At 39.8% G+C, this 18,256-nt stretch overlaps 1 protein-coding gene across 1 annotated transcript in view; it reads right to left on the bottom strand.

Annotated features, from left to right (window-relative positions):
* mxra5a (matrix-remodelling associated 5a) overlaps positions 1-18,256 on the bottom strand; it is a 69,038-nt gene that overhangs the window by 32,073 nt on the left and 18,709 nt on the right. Inside the window, 2 exon segments of the mRNA XM_051926671.1 lie at positions 2,029-2,158; positions 4,772-4,991. Of these exon segments, the coding sequence (XP_051782631.1) occupies positions 2,029-2,158; positions 4,772-4,950 (309 nt within the window). The 5' untranslated portion in view covers positions 4,951-4,991.

Genomic DNA, 18,256 nt, shown 5'->3' with positions numbered 1-18,256 from the left:
CAGACCCTCACAACACGTTTGGGCCTACCAGGCCTGACCAGCATCCTCCCCCACCATCGAAGCCAACTCACCACCAGGTGGTGATCAGTTGACAGCTCCGCCCCTCTCTTCACCCGAGTGTCCAAGACATGTGGCCACAAGTCCGACGACACAACCACAAAGTCGATCATGAGGCCTAGGGTGTCCTGGTGCCAAGTGTACATATGAACACCCCTATGCTTGAACATGGTGTTCGTTATGGACAATTTGTGACGAGCACAGAAGTCCAATAACAAACCACCACTCAGGTTCAGATCGGGGGGGCCATTCCTCCCAATCACGCCCTTCCAGGTCTCACTGTCATTGCCCACGTGAGCATTGAAGTCTCCCAGCAGTACAAGGGAGTCCCCAGATGGTATGCCCTCTAGCACCCCCTCCAGGGACTCCAAAAAGGGTGGGTACTCTGAACTGCTGTTTGGTGCATACGCACAAACAACAGTTAGGACCCGTCCCCCCACCAGAAGGCGGAGGGAGGCTACCCTCTCGTCTACTGGGGTAAACCCCAATGTACAGGCTCCAAGTCGGGAGGCAATAAGTATACCCACACCCGCTCGGCACCTCTCACCAGGGGCAACTCCAGAGTGGTATAGAGTTCAGCCCCTCTCAAGGAGATTGGTTCCAGAGTCCAAGCTGTGCGTCGAGGTAAGCCCGACTATATCTAGCTGGAACCTCTCAACCTCATGCACAAGCTCAGGCTCCTTCCCCTTCAGAGAGGTGACATTCCACGTCCCAAGAGCCAGCTTCTGTAGCCGAGGATCGGACCGCCAAGGTCCCCGCCTTCGGCCACCACCCAACTCACACTGCACCCGACCTCCTTGATCCTGCCATAGGTGGTGAGCCCATGGGAAGGGGGACCCACGTTGCCTCTTCGGGCTGTGCCCGGCCGAGCCCCATGGGTGCAAGCCCGGCCACCAGGCGCTCGCCATCGAGCCCCACCTCCAGGCCTGGCTCCAGAGGGGGGCCCCGGTGACCCGCGTCCGGGCGAGGGAAAACGCCGTCCAAATTTTTTTATTCGTCATAGGAGGTTTGTATAACCGCTCTTTGTCTCATCCCTCACCTAGGATCAGTTTGCCTTGGGTGGCCCTACCAGGGGCATAAAGCCCCAGACAATAGAGCTCCTAGGATCATTGGGACACGCAAACCCCTCCACCACGGTAAGGTGGCGGTTCGAGGTTATCTCCCCGCAGACCAAATGCAGGACATTTCACCTGGCTCTCAAGGCAGCGTCACTTCCAGGTCCGCCCCAGAAGAGGTCACTTCCGGTCTAATAGAAGTGCCCACCTCTGTGGAAGTAACCTCAGAGGAAGACAGGAATTGTTCAATCAATCAGTCTTCATTCAGGCAGAGTAGATGGATTCATGCGTTGCAAGGCAAAGTTTCCCCTTTTTTTGATCGGGCTTTAATATCTTTTCCTTCTTCCCTCCCCCTTCCCCTTACTTATCAAAAATCATAATAGTGTTTACTTAAGCATTTCATCTTAAATTGTGCAAATCAGCCAACCATTTCTGTTTTGTGTACGTGTCAGATGGGGCCCTAAAGAAGGAGAGGTCATCTTTCCTGTGTCTAACAGACGCATTCCTAAAAAGGAAGTTGTCCTAGGTCAGCTTACTGCACCCTGCCTTATGACAGACGCCTGTATGAATAACCTGCCGACACAGCAAAACAGCTTTGTCAGTTTTTAACCCTTAGTAGCTTGTAAGCAGTTAAATATTCTTTCACACCTAACTCCTAAGAAGTCGCAGCCCTTTGACCTCATTTCCAGGTCCGATCCCAAGATCCCTCTTCTTCCTGCTTCTTCAACTATATATCCGCCATATGTTCTAACCTGCTCAGTTCTGTTGTGGACTCTTGTATGTAAAGAATTTTGCATGAACTCTTTTTTTACAATCAGCAGCCAATTCTCAATTATTCGGGAAGCTGCCCCAAACCTCTTGATTGTGTCAAGGCTTGATTATTACATAACATAAAATAAAGAAAATGATTTTTCACCTGTAAAGATATCAAATCCTTGAATACAGCATCAGGTAGGTTATGGATGTCATTCCCATGGATCATTAGTAGTTCCAGTTTTCTAAGTCCAGCCAAGGAACTTTCTGTTACTGAGTTAATGGTGTTAAACCTGAGAAGAGCACAGAAAACAAGGAATGCATCAGTCCATTAGTCCATTTGCTCAATGCACTTAGTCTATTACAGTGGCAGGAGGAGAATGAATTGTCACTTCTTCACAAGGCCAACTCAATCAAGCTGGAAAAGTTTAGAGTCATAAATTAATTTAACTTTCAGATGTGTTAAGATGCTAGGAGGCTTAAAGACAAAACCAAAGAAAATCAACGAAAACACAGAGAGAATCTGCAAAATCCAAAATGAAAGCTACTGAAACTCAACACCCGTAGCAGTGAAGCGTAATACATAAAGCACATTTTCAGTTTCTGTAGTGTGTGTCATTTCCCAGCTTACATTGAAATTCTAGTCTAAACGTCTGTAAATTCCAAAGTAAAATGAAGCTTCAAAATATATTTAGATTGGACGGAACTTTATTTATCCCTATTTTTACACTACACTCTTTTTATATGCACACAATATGGTCTGAGTACACACCAAAATGACTAAAAACCAAGAGACTTTTTAAAAAGAGAGAACAAAAAACTTCTGACTTGGCTGTCACAGTCCCCGTGAGGCCTTATGCAGGTGTGTTGCTCAATTGAGCTCAAGTCACGCTTCTTAACACAATTTTGATGAATAATTAGTTGGCTGAAAGTCCTCAGTGTTGGTGTGTCAGAAAGAGGATGTGCAGCATTGGTCATAATGGCACTCAGTTTTGTTGATTTCTCTCCTTTGCTACGACCTCCAGGGGGTCCAGAGCGTGCCACATGACTGAGCCTGCCCTTTTAATTTGCTTGTTAATATGGCGGGCCTCTGTTCAAGTGACTGGCCCAGCATACCACAGCATAGAAAACTGCACTGGTCATGACAGAGTTGTAGAAGATGTGAATGATGTCACTTCCCACATTAAAGGAATGCAGTCTCCTAAGGAAAAAAGAACATGGGCTGCTCTTTCTTTTACAGTTCCTCTCAAGCCTGTCATTGATGTGGAACCCCTAGTATTTGTAGGAGAGGACCACCTCTACATCCCCTCCCTGAATAGTGACTGAACATAAAGGCTCTTTGGTGCGGCAAAAGTCAATGCACAATTCCATGGTTATGATGATGTTAAGTTTCAGACAATTCTCTATGCACCAAGAAACAAAGTTCTCCATCTGACTCCTCTTCTCTGTCACATCCTCCTTATCAATACACTTGTATAACTGTAGAATCTTCTGAGAATTTCTGCAAGTGACATGACCTGGTGTTGTATTTGAAAAAAGGAAAAGAGACAGGGCTGTTCCTTGTGTTGCTCCCACAGTCTCACAAACTGCAGACGGCCTGACAGATACTCCATTATCCAGGACACCAGAGGCTCATCCACCTACATATCTTCAAGCTTTTAACTGAGATGGCTGGATGGTGTCGAAGACACTGGAGAAATCACAAAACATAATCCTCACAGTGCTGCCAGCTTTGCCCATCTGAGAATAAGCCTTGTGGAGCAGACAGATAATTGCATCCTCCACTCCAATCTTTGTCCTATAGGAAGACTGTAGTGAGTTCAGATGGTCTACTGTAAGAGGACCCATATAGTCCAGGGACCAGCCTGTCAGAGGACTTCATGATGTGAGACACAAGTGCCACTGGTCTGTAGACATTAGGTGAAGAGGTGCCTGCCTTTCTTTAAAAAAAAAAAAGAATTCAAAGCATTGCAACTCTGTGATGTTATAGTGGGATTGTGTCTGGGGTCCTGTAAACAGCTTTAGTCTCCATATACTTCTTGGAGATGTCCAAAGAAAAGCAACCAAGTATTTTCATGGACTAAAGTGAACTACTGTGTTGTCTTGAATAGGGAAGAAGTGGTAGAGAACACAGCAAGCAATTGCACCAAAGGTCAGGTATAAAAGGGTCCACAGAGAATGGCGGGTGGGTGTAAGCTACAGTGTCTATGAACGTATTCCCCTCCTTGGACGTTTTCACGTGTTATTGTTATACAACTTTTAATCACAATGGCTTTAATTTGGCTTTTTTGACACTGATCAACAGAGAAAGACTCCTTAATGTCAAAGTGAAAGCAGATCTCTGCAAAGTGGTCTAAATTATGACCATGAACACTTAAATACTGTGCCACTAGTAAGTAGAAACTAAATTCTTCTTTACCCAATCGATTGGGGGACTGTACACTAAACTATCAGGGCAGTGGTTTGGACCAGAGCCCCCAATGGTGGTAAAGAAATAACTGAATGACATACTGGGTCTTGTATATTTAATCTCACCAAAATGTTTTATGAATGAATGAATAAATGGTGTGTAACATTTCTTAAAAAATGTTGAAAAGGTCATAAGTGGTAATATGCATTCATTAGATCCCATAAAGATGCTGCTAGTCTGATTTATGGCCTATGGCATTCATATTTTAGACCACAGATGGCTTTAGCAAATAAAAGGTAAAAAAAATCATAAATAAAACACAGATCTGGATTTTGCAGAAATATACAATTCTGAGGATAAAATTATGAGAGAAGTGGATACAAAGAAACAAAGGCCGTAGGTGCACAAGGAGAGAAACTAACTAAGGAAAAAAATTAGAGCATGATCGAGTCTCATTTGGAAAAAGAACATGGAAAAACAATCAGATAGTACAAACCCTAAATTGATTCTTTCCACATGTTTGGGAATTTTGGCAGGCACTGTTATCAAAGACCTGAAAGTGCAGTGAACTTCTGTTGGCAGGTAACAGGCACATGGGCGAGGACAAGAAAATCCTGCTTCAGGCAGTCCCATTGAAACAATCAACGCCAGCAAGAGTGTGCAAGCTGAGGCCATGGTGGGGACTGTCGGGCGAGCGTGCTGACTGGGAGCCAAAGCTGAGGGAGGAAAAACAGAGAAAGAAAAGAACAGTTGAGGACATGGAAGTCTCATCACGAACATTAAGGGCAAGGTGCTTCCTAGCTCTACCTTTGCTTATATAGGGGGGGGGGGGGGAATCATTAAAAGGCCTTAATATTTTGAAGGAAAAAATGTTTTTAAACACACTGTACTGCTCTTTTGAAATTTAATTACAGAATGTTAATACATACAGTACTGGTAAAACACCTGGATCTTGTCCATTTAGAACTTCTCCATTTTGGTAACACATACTTTTGTTTTCACCATTAAAAAGTACAGCTTCACAGTAATAATAATAATAATAATAATAATAATAATAATAATAATAATAATAATAATAATAATGATGCATTTTATTTATATTGGTGACCTAAAAGTTCTGCTCTTCTGACAAACATTGAGCTAAGGATGTAAAAGAAATGTCTGCAAATGGTCAGAAATTTCAAGAATTTGACAATCAAACTTTTCTGTTCTGGAAACACATTCTTTTGTTTTTAGCATTTAAAATGACCCTGTGACATTGGTCACATTGAAGATGAAATTTTGGTAGTGGACTACTTTGACCTAAAGCTGTATAAGCTATGTTTGTATATGGTTGGAAGTTTCAACTATTTGATAATCTTCTCGATTGCCATCATACATTTCTGTCTCGAGGATGTTCCTGAACTTTTTCTTGCATGCCTGTGATCCATTATGTTTGTCTACTGCTGAATTCCTCTGTGCAACAGGATTACTTTTCACTTGTTAGTATGGCTGAGTGCTTTGTCTTCTTATTGTTTCTCATTCTGCCTCACTTAATCACCTTCTGTGATTAGCTTGACACTCTTCTTTTTCTTTCTTTCATTATGGTAGTTATCATTTGGTTTTACAATCACTTTTGCCATAAATACATGACCACAGGTCGCTCTGCGTATTTACGTTACCTAAATGTCGATGTTCAATGATCGATAAACACATACCAACACTAGATAAAGAATTCTGTAGATATACATACTGTTTCCTGGGGATTATCAACAGATGGATTTGTGAAACCTGATTTTATTATAATAAACTTTTCTAGCCACCAGTAAATTGCCTACCAGTTTGCCATTAACTAATTTTTTTTGAATTTCAAGAACATATCAAGTTGTATTCTGGATTACTACTTTCCTGTCTGCTTATTCTTTGTTATTTTTATCACTTAATTAATTCTGTGATTGAGATGTTGCTGCTCTTCTTTTACTTTCCTCCTATTCTGGTGTTCTTCATCACGTAATCGGTCTCTGCAATTTGTCTGTTGCTCAGCAGATGTTGCTACTTTTCCTTTTCTTTCTGCCATGTCACTTGGTTTTGTGATCACTTTGCCACAATAAACACACAACCATATGTCACTTCATTGAGGTTTCCACAACCCTAAATTCTTTGAATTTCTAGAATGTATCAGGTCATAAGCTTTTGAAAAAGACCAAGATCAAAGTTCTAGTTCAGTAGTCCAGTAGTAATCGCATGACAGAGTGAAAGACCTTTGCATTATATATATATACTAGCTGAATACTACGAGATAGCAACAGGAAAAATGTGTTCTAAAATATACATAGGTTGCGGGTCTGGACATTTCGGAGAAGTACTGAGGCTTGGTGTGGTAGGGATTGCTGGTCCGCGTCAAGGTGCACGGATTGAACCTCCACCAGTTATTAGAGACGTGGCTAACAATGTCAACCGCATCTGAGCGGCCAGAACGGTGGTGCCGTGCAAAAGGTAGGCCAGTGAGGAGAACAGGCATATGCTGTCACCGCTCATCCACACCACATGGTGAGAGACCATTACTTCATCAATATAAATCCTTTCTTTCTCGGTCATAGTTTTGCAGGTTTATTTAAAGAGGTATAAACTTAATAGAAAAATTTGTGAAGAAAGTATGAAAAAGAATAAAATAAAAAAAAGTATGAAAATCAAAATTCTCAAAAAAAAAATTTGCTTTGATATACAGTACCTTGGAATAACCTAACTAAATTATTTTAAAAAAGATAAATAAATGGCAAATTATAAACGTTTTGTGGAAACTCGAAAATATCAAAACAAAACCTGTACTCTTCAAAAAAATAAAGTATTTTTAATTTACTTTAAGGACATGTATTTTAGAAAGAAATGGAGTGAATGGGTGTAAAAAACTATAAGAAATTTCATGTTTGGACCATGAAATTTTTGAAACCGTTTCTTAGAGAGCACCTATGGGCCAAGGGTAACCTACATTCCAAATTTCAAGTCCCAAGTCCTCTTGGTTCGGGAGATTTTGTGATGAGTGAGTCCGTGGTATTTGGCTTTTATATATATTGATATATACAGTATATATAGATATACTGTATGTACTGGCCAGGTGGACTATGAGGGAGTCAGTCCATCTATAACTGCTTATGTGGTACATATTTAAATTATTTTGTATGCGTAAAGTGAACTAAAAGAGTGTAAAAGCACTACATAAAGTATCAAGTTGCACCATTGCATGTATGACAGTGAAGACATCACCTCACCTACCGTTGTGCATACTGCAGAAATACAGAAATAACTGTGCTGTACCCAAAAAGCTCAGTTGGGCTAGTGCTCAATATACAAAGGTGCCATATAAAGGATCAAGTCTCAATGTGGTGTAGTGGTTAAGGCTTTGGACTTCAAACTCTGAGGTTGTGGGTTCAAATCCTGCTGGTAACACTGTGTGACCCTGAGCAAGTCACTTTGCCTGCCTGTACTCCATTTGGAAAAACAAAAGAAATTGAACCAATTGTATCTCAAATGCTCTAAGTTGCTTTGGATAACAGTTTCAGTCCAAAAATAATTAATAATAAAGTATGGTGTCTCCACCATTGACTCCTTGTGTCACCCTGAGCAGCACTTTCAATCTGCCCGTGTTCAGACTATAAAAATATTCAAACATCCATTGTTTCTGGAGTTCCCATATAAATTATCGAGTCACACTACCTATGATTAACGCCACACATTACCCTAAGAGGATCATTTGACCTGCCAGTATTCACAGTTTACAAATACATAAGACATGTAATGAGAAGTCAAGTAAAATGACACCTTTTATTTGCTAACTAAAAAGATTACAATATGCAAGCTTTCGAGGCAACTCAGGCCCCTTCTTCAGGCAAGATGACATGTAATAAAGTAAATTAGGAACGTTTTCAGCACGGCCCTGCACAATATCACATTTCAAATCTCAACACCCTGTGTGGTACTGAGCAAATCACTTCATGTGTCACTGCTGATGATGTAAATATCTGGAGACAACTGTGCTGTACATGAGCTGTGTAAAGCTATGTGTCCCTCATCGACTCACAGATCGAATAAACACAATTTCCTGGTTATTTTCTGACAAGCTAAGGAATAACCATATTCACTAATGAATCAGTCGCACAGACCTGAAGACCAGAAAAATCCAATCTCCCCAAAACATTAATTTAATTGTGACAAAATAAGAGAAAGAAATTCGCATGTTATAGTTATATAACACGTAATATTAGTGCTGGAGTATGGCGGTGGAAGGATAATGCTGAAGGTAGGATGTGTTAGTTCAAGCCAGCAGCATCGTGGTTCAAGTTCTCCATGTTTCCCTTTTATCTTGATTTTATTTTTCCATTTATACACAAAAATACAGCATGACTTGATATCATAGAAAAAGTATTTTCCCACATTGCCGCACATTCAATTTAAAGGAAAACTCCACCCAAAATATTTTTTAAATGGTACTAACCCAAAAAGGTTAGTAGGGGTTTAGAGGTGTTCACTCATCACTAGTCCTTAAACAGTTGAAGTGAGAACTTTACAAACACTTAGGATGAATTCTTTAAAACACACTTTATAACACCTCCCCAGATTTTAGACTAACACTTTTTAAGTTTGGCATTTCATTTAAGACATGTACTTTGTGCGGGGCAAAAATAATTTTTTCTAACAATGTTCACAGACCCCAGAGTATTTCACTTTTTATTGACTATATTACAACTAAAGCGGGTCATAAGTTTACATACACTTTGTTAACTGCATCTTTAAAGAACTTGGAAAATTCAACAAAATGATGTCAAGACTTTAGGCAATTAAACAATTAACTTCCAATAGCGAATTGGCTAACTGCGGTCAGCATGTGGATGCATGTTAAGGCCTACCATCAGACTCACTGTTTCTTTGCTTAACATAATTGGAAAATCAAAAGAAATCATCCAAGACTCTGGTTCATCCTTGAGAACAATTTCCAAACATCTGAAGGTTCCACGTTCATCTGTACAAACAATAATACATAACTGTGAACACTGTGAGACCACACAGCTCATCTTACTGCTCAGGAAGGAGACACATTCTGTCTCCTACAGAGGAAAGTACTTTGGCACAAAAAGTGCAAATAAATCCCAGAAAAACATCAAAGGACCTTGAAGAAGATACTGGAGGAAATAGGTACACAAGTATTGATATCCATAGTAAAACAAGTCCTATATCAGCATAACCTGAAAAGCTGCTCAGCAAGAAAGAAGCCACTGCTCCAAAGCCACCATAAGAAAGCCAGACTGCAGTTTGCAATGGCACATGGAGACAAAGATCTTACCTTCTGGAGAAATGTCCTCTGGTCTGATGAATCCAAAATCAAAAAGTTTGGCCATAATGACCATTGCTAGGTTTGGAGGAAAAAGGGTGAGGCTTACAAACCAAACACCATTTCAACCATTAAGCATGGGAGTAAGAGCATCATTTCTTGGAGGTGCTCTGCTGCAGGTGAGAGTTGCGCACTTCATGAAATAGATGGTATCATGAGGAAGGAAAATGATGGAGATATACTGCAACAACATCTTAAGAGCTTGTTGCTGCTGAGTTGAAGGTCAGTCACAAATGGGTCTTCCAAATGGACAATGACCCCAAGCATACCTCCAAAGTTGTGGTAAAGTGGCTTAAGGATAACAAGGTCAAGGTGTTGGAGTGTCCGTCACAAAGCCCTGACCTCAATCCAAATGAAAATGTGTGGGAAGACCTGAAAAAGTGTCTGCAAGCAATTAGGCCTACGCACCTGTCCCAGTTACACCACTTCTGTCTGGAAGAATGGGCCAAAATTCCAGCAACATATTGTAAGAAGCTCATGGAAGATGACCCAAAATGTTTGGCTCAAGTTTAACAATTTAAAGGCAAAGTTACGAAATAATAACAAAGTGTATATGAACTTGTGACCACTGGAATTGTGATATAGTCAATAAAAAGTTAAATACCCTGCGGTCTGTGAACATTGTTGGAAAAGATGAATTCTGCCCTGCCCAAAGTAGATGTCTTAAACGATGTGCCAATTTTATAGTTTGTTAGCATAAAATCTGTGGTGGGCTCATAAAGTGAGTTTTAAAGAATATGCCCTAAGTGTATGTAAATTTCTGACTTCAACTGGAAATTTTCATTCTGTCAGAAACGTTATTATCTCCTTTCTCTATTAAAACTTGATGTTATTTTTTTTCAGACATCACAAATTATTGTGGCCGAAACTGTGACCTGAGTTGTGAGGCAACAGTGCTAACCACTGCACCATCTTCTATCCCTGAGTTAATTTTTACTCTGAGTCCTTTATTTCTTCCTATGTCTCCTGAGCTCCTGTCTTTACAGCTAGCTGAGCTCTGTGGGTGTCTGTGTTATATACTCAGAGCGCTGTCACTACCTGATCTGTGCTACATAGTGAGAAGCACAAAATGCTTAATCCAGCAGTGTGGACACAATGAATCTATGCAGAACATTCTCATTATGGTCAGCTAATATACTCTTGAGATGAAAATACTGCAAGTTTTTTAAACACATCTTGGGTGCAAATTCAGCTGAAATTATTATTTAATTACTTACTGACTTCTTACATGTGTGTCCCACTCATCTGGGGTCTCATGTATAAACGGTGCGTACGCACAGAAATGTTGCGTACGAACATTTACACGCTCAAATCGTGATGTATAAAACCTAAACTTGGTGTAAAGCCATGCACATTTCCACGGTAATTCATACCTTGGTGTACGCAATTTCTCCGCTCGGTTTTGCAGACTGGCGGCACCCAGCGTCAAAGCAGTGCTACTGTTCCTGCGTGGTCACCCTTTCTTTCTTAGCTCCACATTCCTGACACGGCTTTATAAATACACTGAAACTAACTGCATATTGTTTATTAGTGTAATGCATCTGATTGTAATTAACCTGCAGCAATATAATGGTCCAGGGAATAGCCATAGTATTCCAAATACCATAACTGCTTTAGCGTTGTAACTCTCATTGCATCTTCTTCTTCTTTCAGCTGTTCCCGTTAAGGGTTGCCACAGCAGATCATCTTTTTCCATATTACTCTCACTGCACCACTCGGAGTATTTATATCACTGTATCTGAGTGGGGAATCACAGCAGCAGCTGATTGGAAAGAGAATTATCGGTACACAGCATGAAGCAGACGCTGCCTTAGCCACGGCAAAACGCTTCAGAGACTTCCCTGTACGGACTTCGCGGTTTAGAAAAAGTTTCATCCCAAGAACTATAAATGCAGTCAATCAGTCCATCAAGTGCTCCTGGTAGAACTGTTTGTACTTATAAGTACAATTACCCCACTGTAAACTTGCACTACAGTTATAATATTGCACAACCTGCGCCACTTTATGAAGCGCGTATTTACATATAATGACGATATCATCTTTAAGATGAAATGCAGCAAAATATGTTGATTACATTATACAGATAAAACTTTAACTTCATTTAAATAATCTGTATTGTTAATAATTAAACATGTGAGGACACGGTGCTGCAGCGCTAGCTAGTTCAGGGATTGTTCCTGCATTGCGTTGTATTCTTGCTGGTGCTGACGCGACACTGGAAGGATAGACGGATATAATAATTAAACATGTACTATGAAGATATTTCAATGTTCCTTAAAAGTTTTGAAGAATCGGCGTTTTAAGCTTACAGATGGCTTCACGTCTATATAGCTGATTGTGTGGCGATTGGGTTTTTGGAGAAAGAACAGTAAGGACAGGAATTGGAGGTTAGTACGTTTGAAAGAGACAGTACTTCTGTAATAAATTATTTCATCGAAGGTCGAGCATGGCGCCACAAGCCTCTTACGTGAGACATGAACAAGCACTGCGCCACCGTGTTCCCATGTTTAATAACATGCTTTCATTCCTATCATCATGAAAAAGATATTACGTATACATCTCAGTATTTTAATTATTCAGAGAGCTGTAATATCATGAATGTAATGGATTATGTGTCCTGTCGGAGAAAGAGAAAGCCCGTTTAAGAAGCAGGTAGTGATTCACACATGTAGAGCACATAGAAGATCAAATACAGAACAAAGCATTTAATGTGCCACTTTAGTTACAATGGGATTTGAGAAACTAGTAAATTAAACGATTTTAAGATGAAGTTTATGATGTTCTACTTTAATGGCAAAATAAACTACGTGATTAAAGTGGAAATTTCGAGATTAAAGTTGACATTTCGTGCTTTTTTCCCACTGTGTGCCTATTTTTTTTGTCTGTACCCTAATAAGCTTTCATATGACACTCAGACGGTGGGCTATGACTCGCCTTTTCACGGCGACTTTGATATGTGATTTCTTTTTTATTTCGGGCACTGTGCGACTTTGTGAACTTTAGCCTTCGAGTTTCTCCGACACTCTGTCACTCGATCAACTTTCTTTTGTTGATTATACCACTGTTTAAACCAACAAATAGTACGTTTTTCCTTTGCCTCCACTTGGTATTCGCTGAAATTCTTATATTTCCCCTCGTGCTTTTCCCATTGTCTTTTCACAGAAGGCTGTTTATATTGATTTGCATATTCAAAGAGGCGTAATTCTGGGAGGAGTTGGGGCGGGACAGAAGGTGCATGCATGTACGTTACTTTTCACACTGATATGGATTTATGTAGTGGAAGAATGTGAAAGTTTGCGTATGTACAGATTCCTGCATCTGGATTTTTCTGTGCGTACGCACATTCCCGCTTTTGTGCTTAAGCCATGTTATAGTGTGAGTTCTATGCATGGCGTTATACATGAGGCCCCTGGTCACTCACAAACCATACTGGGCAGTGTGAGCTGGAGAACTCTTACGATACGCATGAGTGAAAGGTCTGCACATGACTGACGCAAATTGGGCAGGTAGCTCAGATCAGGTAGGACATCCCCATCCAACATTGACTGCTACAGCTCTGAAGATGCATCTATGCTCCTGATTCACTGGTCAGGAGTCCTGTCTTGTCTTCAATTCAAACGTTGAAACTTGCATATCCTATGCAGAGTTTTCCGGGAGTATTTCTTTAACAATATGTTAACAAAAATGCTTGCATTTTGCACATTGTGAGCATACGGCTGAATAACCAACATGTATATTATGTGACACAAGTAACGCGAGTCTTTTATTCTATGTTCATTTTTTGATATCATTGGTGGTGTTCCAGTGTTGATCTACATAAAGTGCCATTCTATCTGACACTTTGTTATCTGTGTACTCCATAAAAGCATGACATTAAAACATTTTATGAGCCATCACTACAAAACACATGGGGTAAATGGCAAATAAAAAAAATACAATTTTTGGGTAGAGTATTTCTCACACTCTTCAATTTTTACTTCTGTCTACCTGCAACTTTAAAATTATTAATCCAGTTCATTAGTATTTTACAAATTTCTCTGCTCCTAACTTTGTTATCCATTCCAGGAGAAAAAAAAAGAAATGGCCTGTGGAATGCAAGTCTTTCTTATAATAGCAATATACAAAGTATCAGGTCTCAGTCTCTGCCATCATGTTGTGACCCTGAGTGAGTTATATAACCTGGTTCTTATCACACTATACAAATATAGAAAGAGTTATGATTTAGTGGTAAAGTGAACTGGGTTAGTGCACATTATGGAAAGAATTATAAAAATATTAGGTCTCAATCATCACCACTAACTCTTCTTGTGGCTTGTCATTTAACCAGATAGCACTCCTACTGAAGAAATCTGGAAACAATTCACCTCTGCACTTTGACCTATAAGTTTCAATCCAAATAAATAATGAACATAATATAGCATTTTCAGACCTGTTGGGTGCAAGACAAGAAACAGCTAGAGGCAAATTAGAGCCACCAGTGAATGTTATGTTTATGAATAAAAATGCAGAAATACAGTCAATCCTTAAATTTCACAGGGATTACATTCCTAGGAAACAATGTTAAACACAAATGTTGAACCTATGGAAAATAGGTGTAGGGCCCCGCGATATCAAAAACTAATATTTTGGTAGAGATTGCTCAAAGTACACCATTATGCATATGATTCTCTATAAAAAAATCCCTATTTTTGGTAATATGCACTTTTCATAAATCGGTAACCATGAAATAACCCATAAAGTGCAGTAAATAAAATACAATTGGTAATCTACAAAAAAAAAATTCGGCTAGTCATTTACTAGAATTCTGTGACCTTTTTTTGCTAACATCTCAAATACAAAAAAATAAAACATTAGTCACTATAGTTAGAAGACATCAAGACTGGTGAGGTCTCAAAGTCAGCTCCAACACTATGTCGTTCATGGTTGGTGGATGGCATTGGAAATCATAAAGGAAAAATGAGCTTGAAATAATCCGTTCTTAAAGATGTTGGCATGTAGAAGCATAGCTGATTTGATTTCATGTTAAACTTTGAGGCTGCGGTCTATGGTGGGATCGGCAGCCTTGATGTCTATATCCAGCTGGTTGATTTGTTACCACCAAATTCACAGCCAACAGCAGTAGTCGACCTTTATTTTCTCACTAAGCCAGATCACTGACATTGATGGCTTGGTCTTAGCACCCTAAGGATTTGCATTACATATCATTGCAACATAAAACTTGCTATTTTAAGCAAAACAATGAAAATATGCAACAAATGCATGATGAGCTCTTTATTCTAAAGTGGTAGGGTGAACAAGACTGGGGAAGGTGCTCCTAAAACTTGCACTTGCGCCTCTCATTTATGTTTTTCTACTACACAGAGCCATGAATCCCGCAAATATGCAAGGATGCCAACACGAAAGTAAAAAATGAGGTTACAAATAAAATTGTGTAAATGTTTGAAGTCACAAAAGTTAAACGTGCAAATGTAGAGGAGTGACTGTATATATTTAACGACTATGAAAATATTAAGGATACTCTGGGTGCTGAGGATTGTTGTAAGCGAAAAATGACCAGGAGATAAAAAAGAAGCAAGAAATCATACTTAGCAAGTGTCAGAATACCAGAAATGAGACAGAGTGAACAGAAACAAAAGGGTAAACCTAAATCATAGATCAAATACAGAAGAAAGAGAACACAAAAAAAGTATCACTAGGGTATACTTGGCAATTAACCTAACCAGCACTAATTAGTGCAAGAGTTTTTACATCCCAAAGGATAACACAGAAATTGAATGCATAACTCACAATCCTGACAATCACAGTCACATGATCCATTCCAAAGACATTGCATACACAAAATTCAGATGGTAATGGAAATAAACTTTTTAGTAATCATTTGGCAGCTATTATAGCCTGGAGTCTTCTTGGGTTTGATGCAACATGCTTCGCAAACCTGGATATGAGGATTTTCTGCCATTCATCTCTACAGTTTCTCTCAAGCTCTGTCAGGTTGGATGGAGACCGTTGAGGATGTTCAGGTCTCTGTAGAGATTGGGTTCAGGTCTTGACTTTGGCTGAGCAACTGAAGGACATTTCAAGAGGTGTCCTTAAGACACTCCTGTATTGTTTTTGCTTTGTGCTTACAGTCATTGTCCCATTGGAAGGTGAACCTTTGGCCCAGTCTGAGGTTCAGAGTACTCCTTTTTATTTATTTATTTCCTTTAGTTTTTATTAAGGATATTTGCTATGTTGAACTTTTTCTCAACTATGGCAAGTCTCCCTGTCCCAGTTGCCTCCACCATGGTTCACCGTTAAAATGGTATTGATGAGTGGTGCCTGCTTTCCTCCACACATGATGGTAATTTTGGTTTCATTAGACCAAAGAATCTTGTTTCTCCTAGTCTGTGAGTCCTTTAGGTGCTGTTTTGCAAACTCCAAGCGGACTTCCATGTGTCTTTTACTGAGAAAAGGATTCTGTCTGGCCACTCATACAGCCCAAATTGGTAAATTGTTGCAGTGATAGTTGTCTTTCTGAAAATTTCTCCCATCTCCACACAGATTCTCTAGAGCTCCATCTGGTTTTTGGTCACCTCGCTTACCAAGGCCCTTCTAAATTGATTGCTATGTTTGGCCTGGCGGCCATCTTTAAGAAGAATCATAGCTGTTTCAAACTTCTTTCATTTAAGAAATATGGAGGCCACTGTGCTCTTGAAAACCTTCAGTGCTAGAGGAATTTTTTCCACGAATGTGTGTTGCAAGCAATTCCTTCAACCTCACTGCTTAGTTTCTACTCTGATATACAGTACATTGTCAACTATGTTACCTTCATTATAGAGGAGTTTATCTTTCTTAATCATGTCCAATCAATTGAATTGACCACAGGTGGACCCCAAACAAGGTATAGAAACTTCTTAATGGTGATCAATAAAATGGGAGGCACCTGAGCCAGATATCAAGTGTCATAGCAAAGGATCTGAATGCTTGTTTCGAGGTGATACTTCAGTTTTTTTCACTTTAATAAATGTGTTTTTGCTTTTTAATTCTAGAATATTGACTGTTGTTTAATGAACGAGAAAAGCATTTAAATGATTTTAGCATAAATCTGCAACATAGCAAAATGTGAAAAAGTGAAAGGGTGTGAATACATTCTGAATCCACTACACAGCATACAGACATGGTCTAGAGGTTGAGTTATCATTCAACCAATTTGTGATCTAAGTGACTTTGACTATTTTATTGTTGGCATCAGTGTGACAGTTCCAGCTGTCCTCTTGGAATGTCCAAGCATTAGACTCTGCAGCATTTATGGAGAATAAGACCAAAACCTAAATATATCCAGCGAGTGACTGTTCTGCTGCTGACCTTATTAATAAGAGGAGTCACAGGATAATAACTGGACTGTTTCAAACTAACAGAAAAGCCACAAATACTCAAATAACACTTTTTACAACAGTGGCATGCAGAAAGGCATCTCTGAATGCATATGTGGGACCTTGATGCAGCAGCAGAAGGCCACACTGGGAGTCACTCCAGTCACATAAGGATAAGGAGATTAGGCTAGAATGTGTATATGATAACAATACTAGATGACTGAATGTCACCTCATCTGATTAATTTGTGTTTCTGCTGTGACATGCAGATAAATCTATGGACTAGATAAAATTAGATTCCACAGGGGGGAATTTGGCAATTTGTGTTGGTGGTATAGGCTTGTGAAGGCAGTGTGATAGTGTGTGTTTCATTATGGCTCTTAATGCCAGATGAGCTTCATCTGAATGCCACAATGTACTCAAACATTTTTTTAACAGATATCATGAATGTCACAAAGCCCACATCTTCATAACATTGTTCAATGACTTCTGTTTACTCAAATGACCTGCATAGTCCACAGATCTCAACTCAGTAGAGCAGGTCAGATGATCAAAGCATGAATGTGTGGTTGAACAACCTGCAGAAACGATGTGATGCTATCAAGTCATCATGGGCAAAAATCTTTAAGGAATGATTCCAGCATGTTGTTGAATCCATGTCTTTAAGAATGGAGGTAAAAGGTGGGCATAACCAGAACTAGAGGGAGATGTACTATTTATTGTAGAAGTGTAACATGTAATGAAAAGCTGTTGTATGTAGCACTGTATGGGGCTATATAAAGTAAAAGTTGATTCACTTGAAAATTAACTAACACAGTAAAAGAAGGGATTTTCACAGTTAGTCAGGAGCAATTTTGTGTAACCATACTCACATTTTCACAAGCCCATATTCAGAATCATCATCCTCTTTAATAAAATCCCTGTGTGCGTCCATGTGTCCGTGTCTTCTGGTGAAGTGCGCATGCGCGGGGCACGGAGCGATGCATAAAAACAGATGCTTCAAAGGCCGCCTGACGCGTCACACAAGACAGAGAGGGCGGGACCTATAAAATATCGCGCGGCAGATCCAATCGGATTTCGGTAAATGAGGCAAGACCTAAAACAGAAAACATGAAAAATCCAATCGGGTACTGAGACACGGAGACCAGCTTCCCCATTGTTGTGCAAGTGTTCACTCTGAGGATGTCAGATTTGCGATTAAGAAGCTTGGCCCAGTAAATTGTAAAGTAAAAGCAGAATTATTTTCACGCACATTACATCAGTT

The sequence above is a fragment of the Erpetoichthys calabaricus genome, chromosome 4 (assembly GCF_900747795.2).
Source record: "Erpetoichthys calabaricus chromosome 4, fErpCal1.3, whole genome shotgun sequence".
Taxonomy (NCBI): domain Eukaryota; kingdom Metazoa; phylum Chordata; class Cladistia; order Polypteriformes; family Polypteridae; genus Erpetoichthys; species Erpetoichthys calabaricus.
The sequence above is the reverse complement of the archived record's forward strand: the minus strand, read 5'-3'. Positions and strand labels throughout refer to the sequence as shown.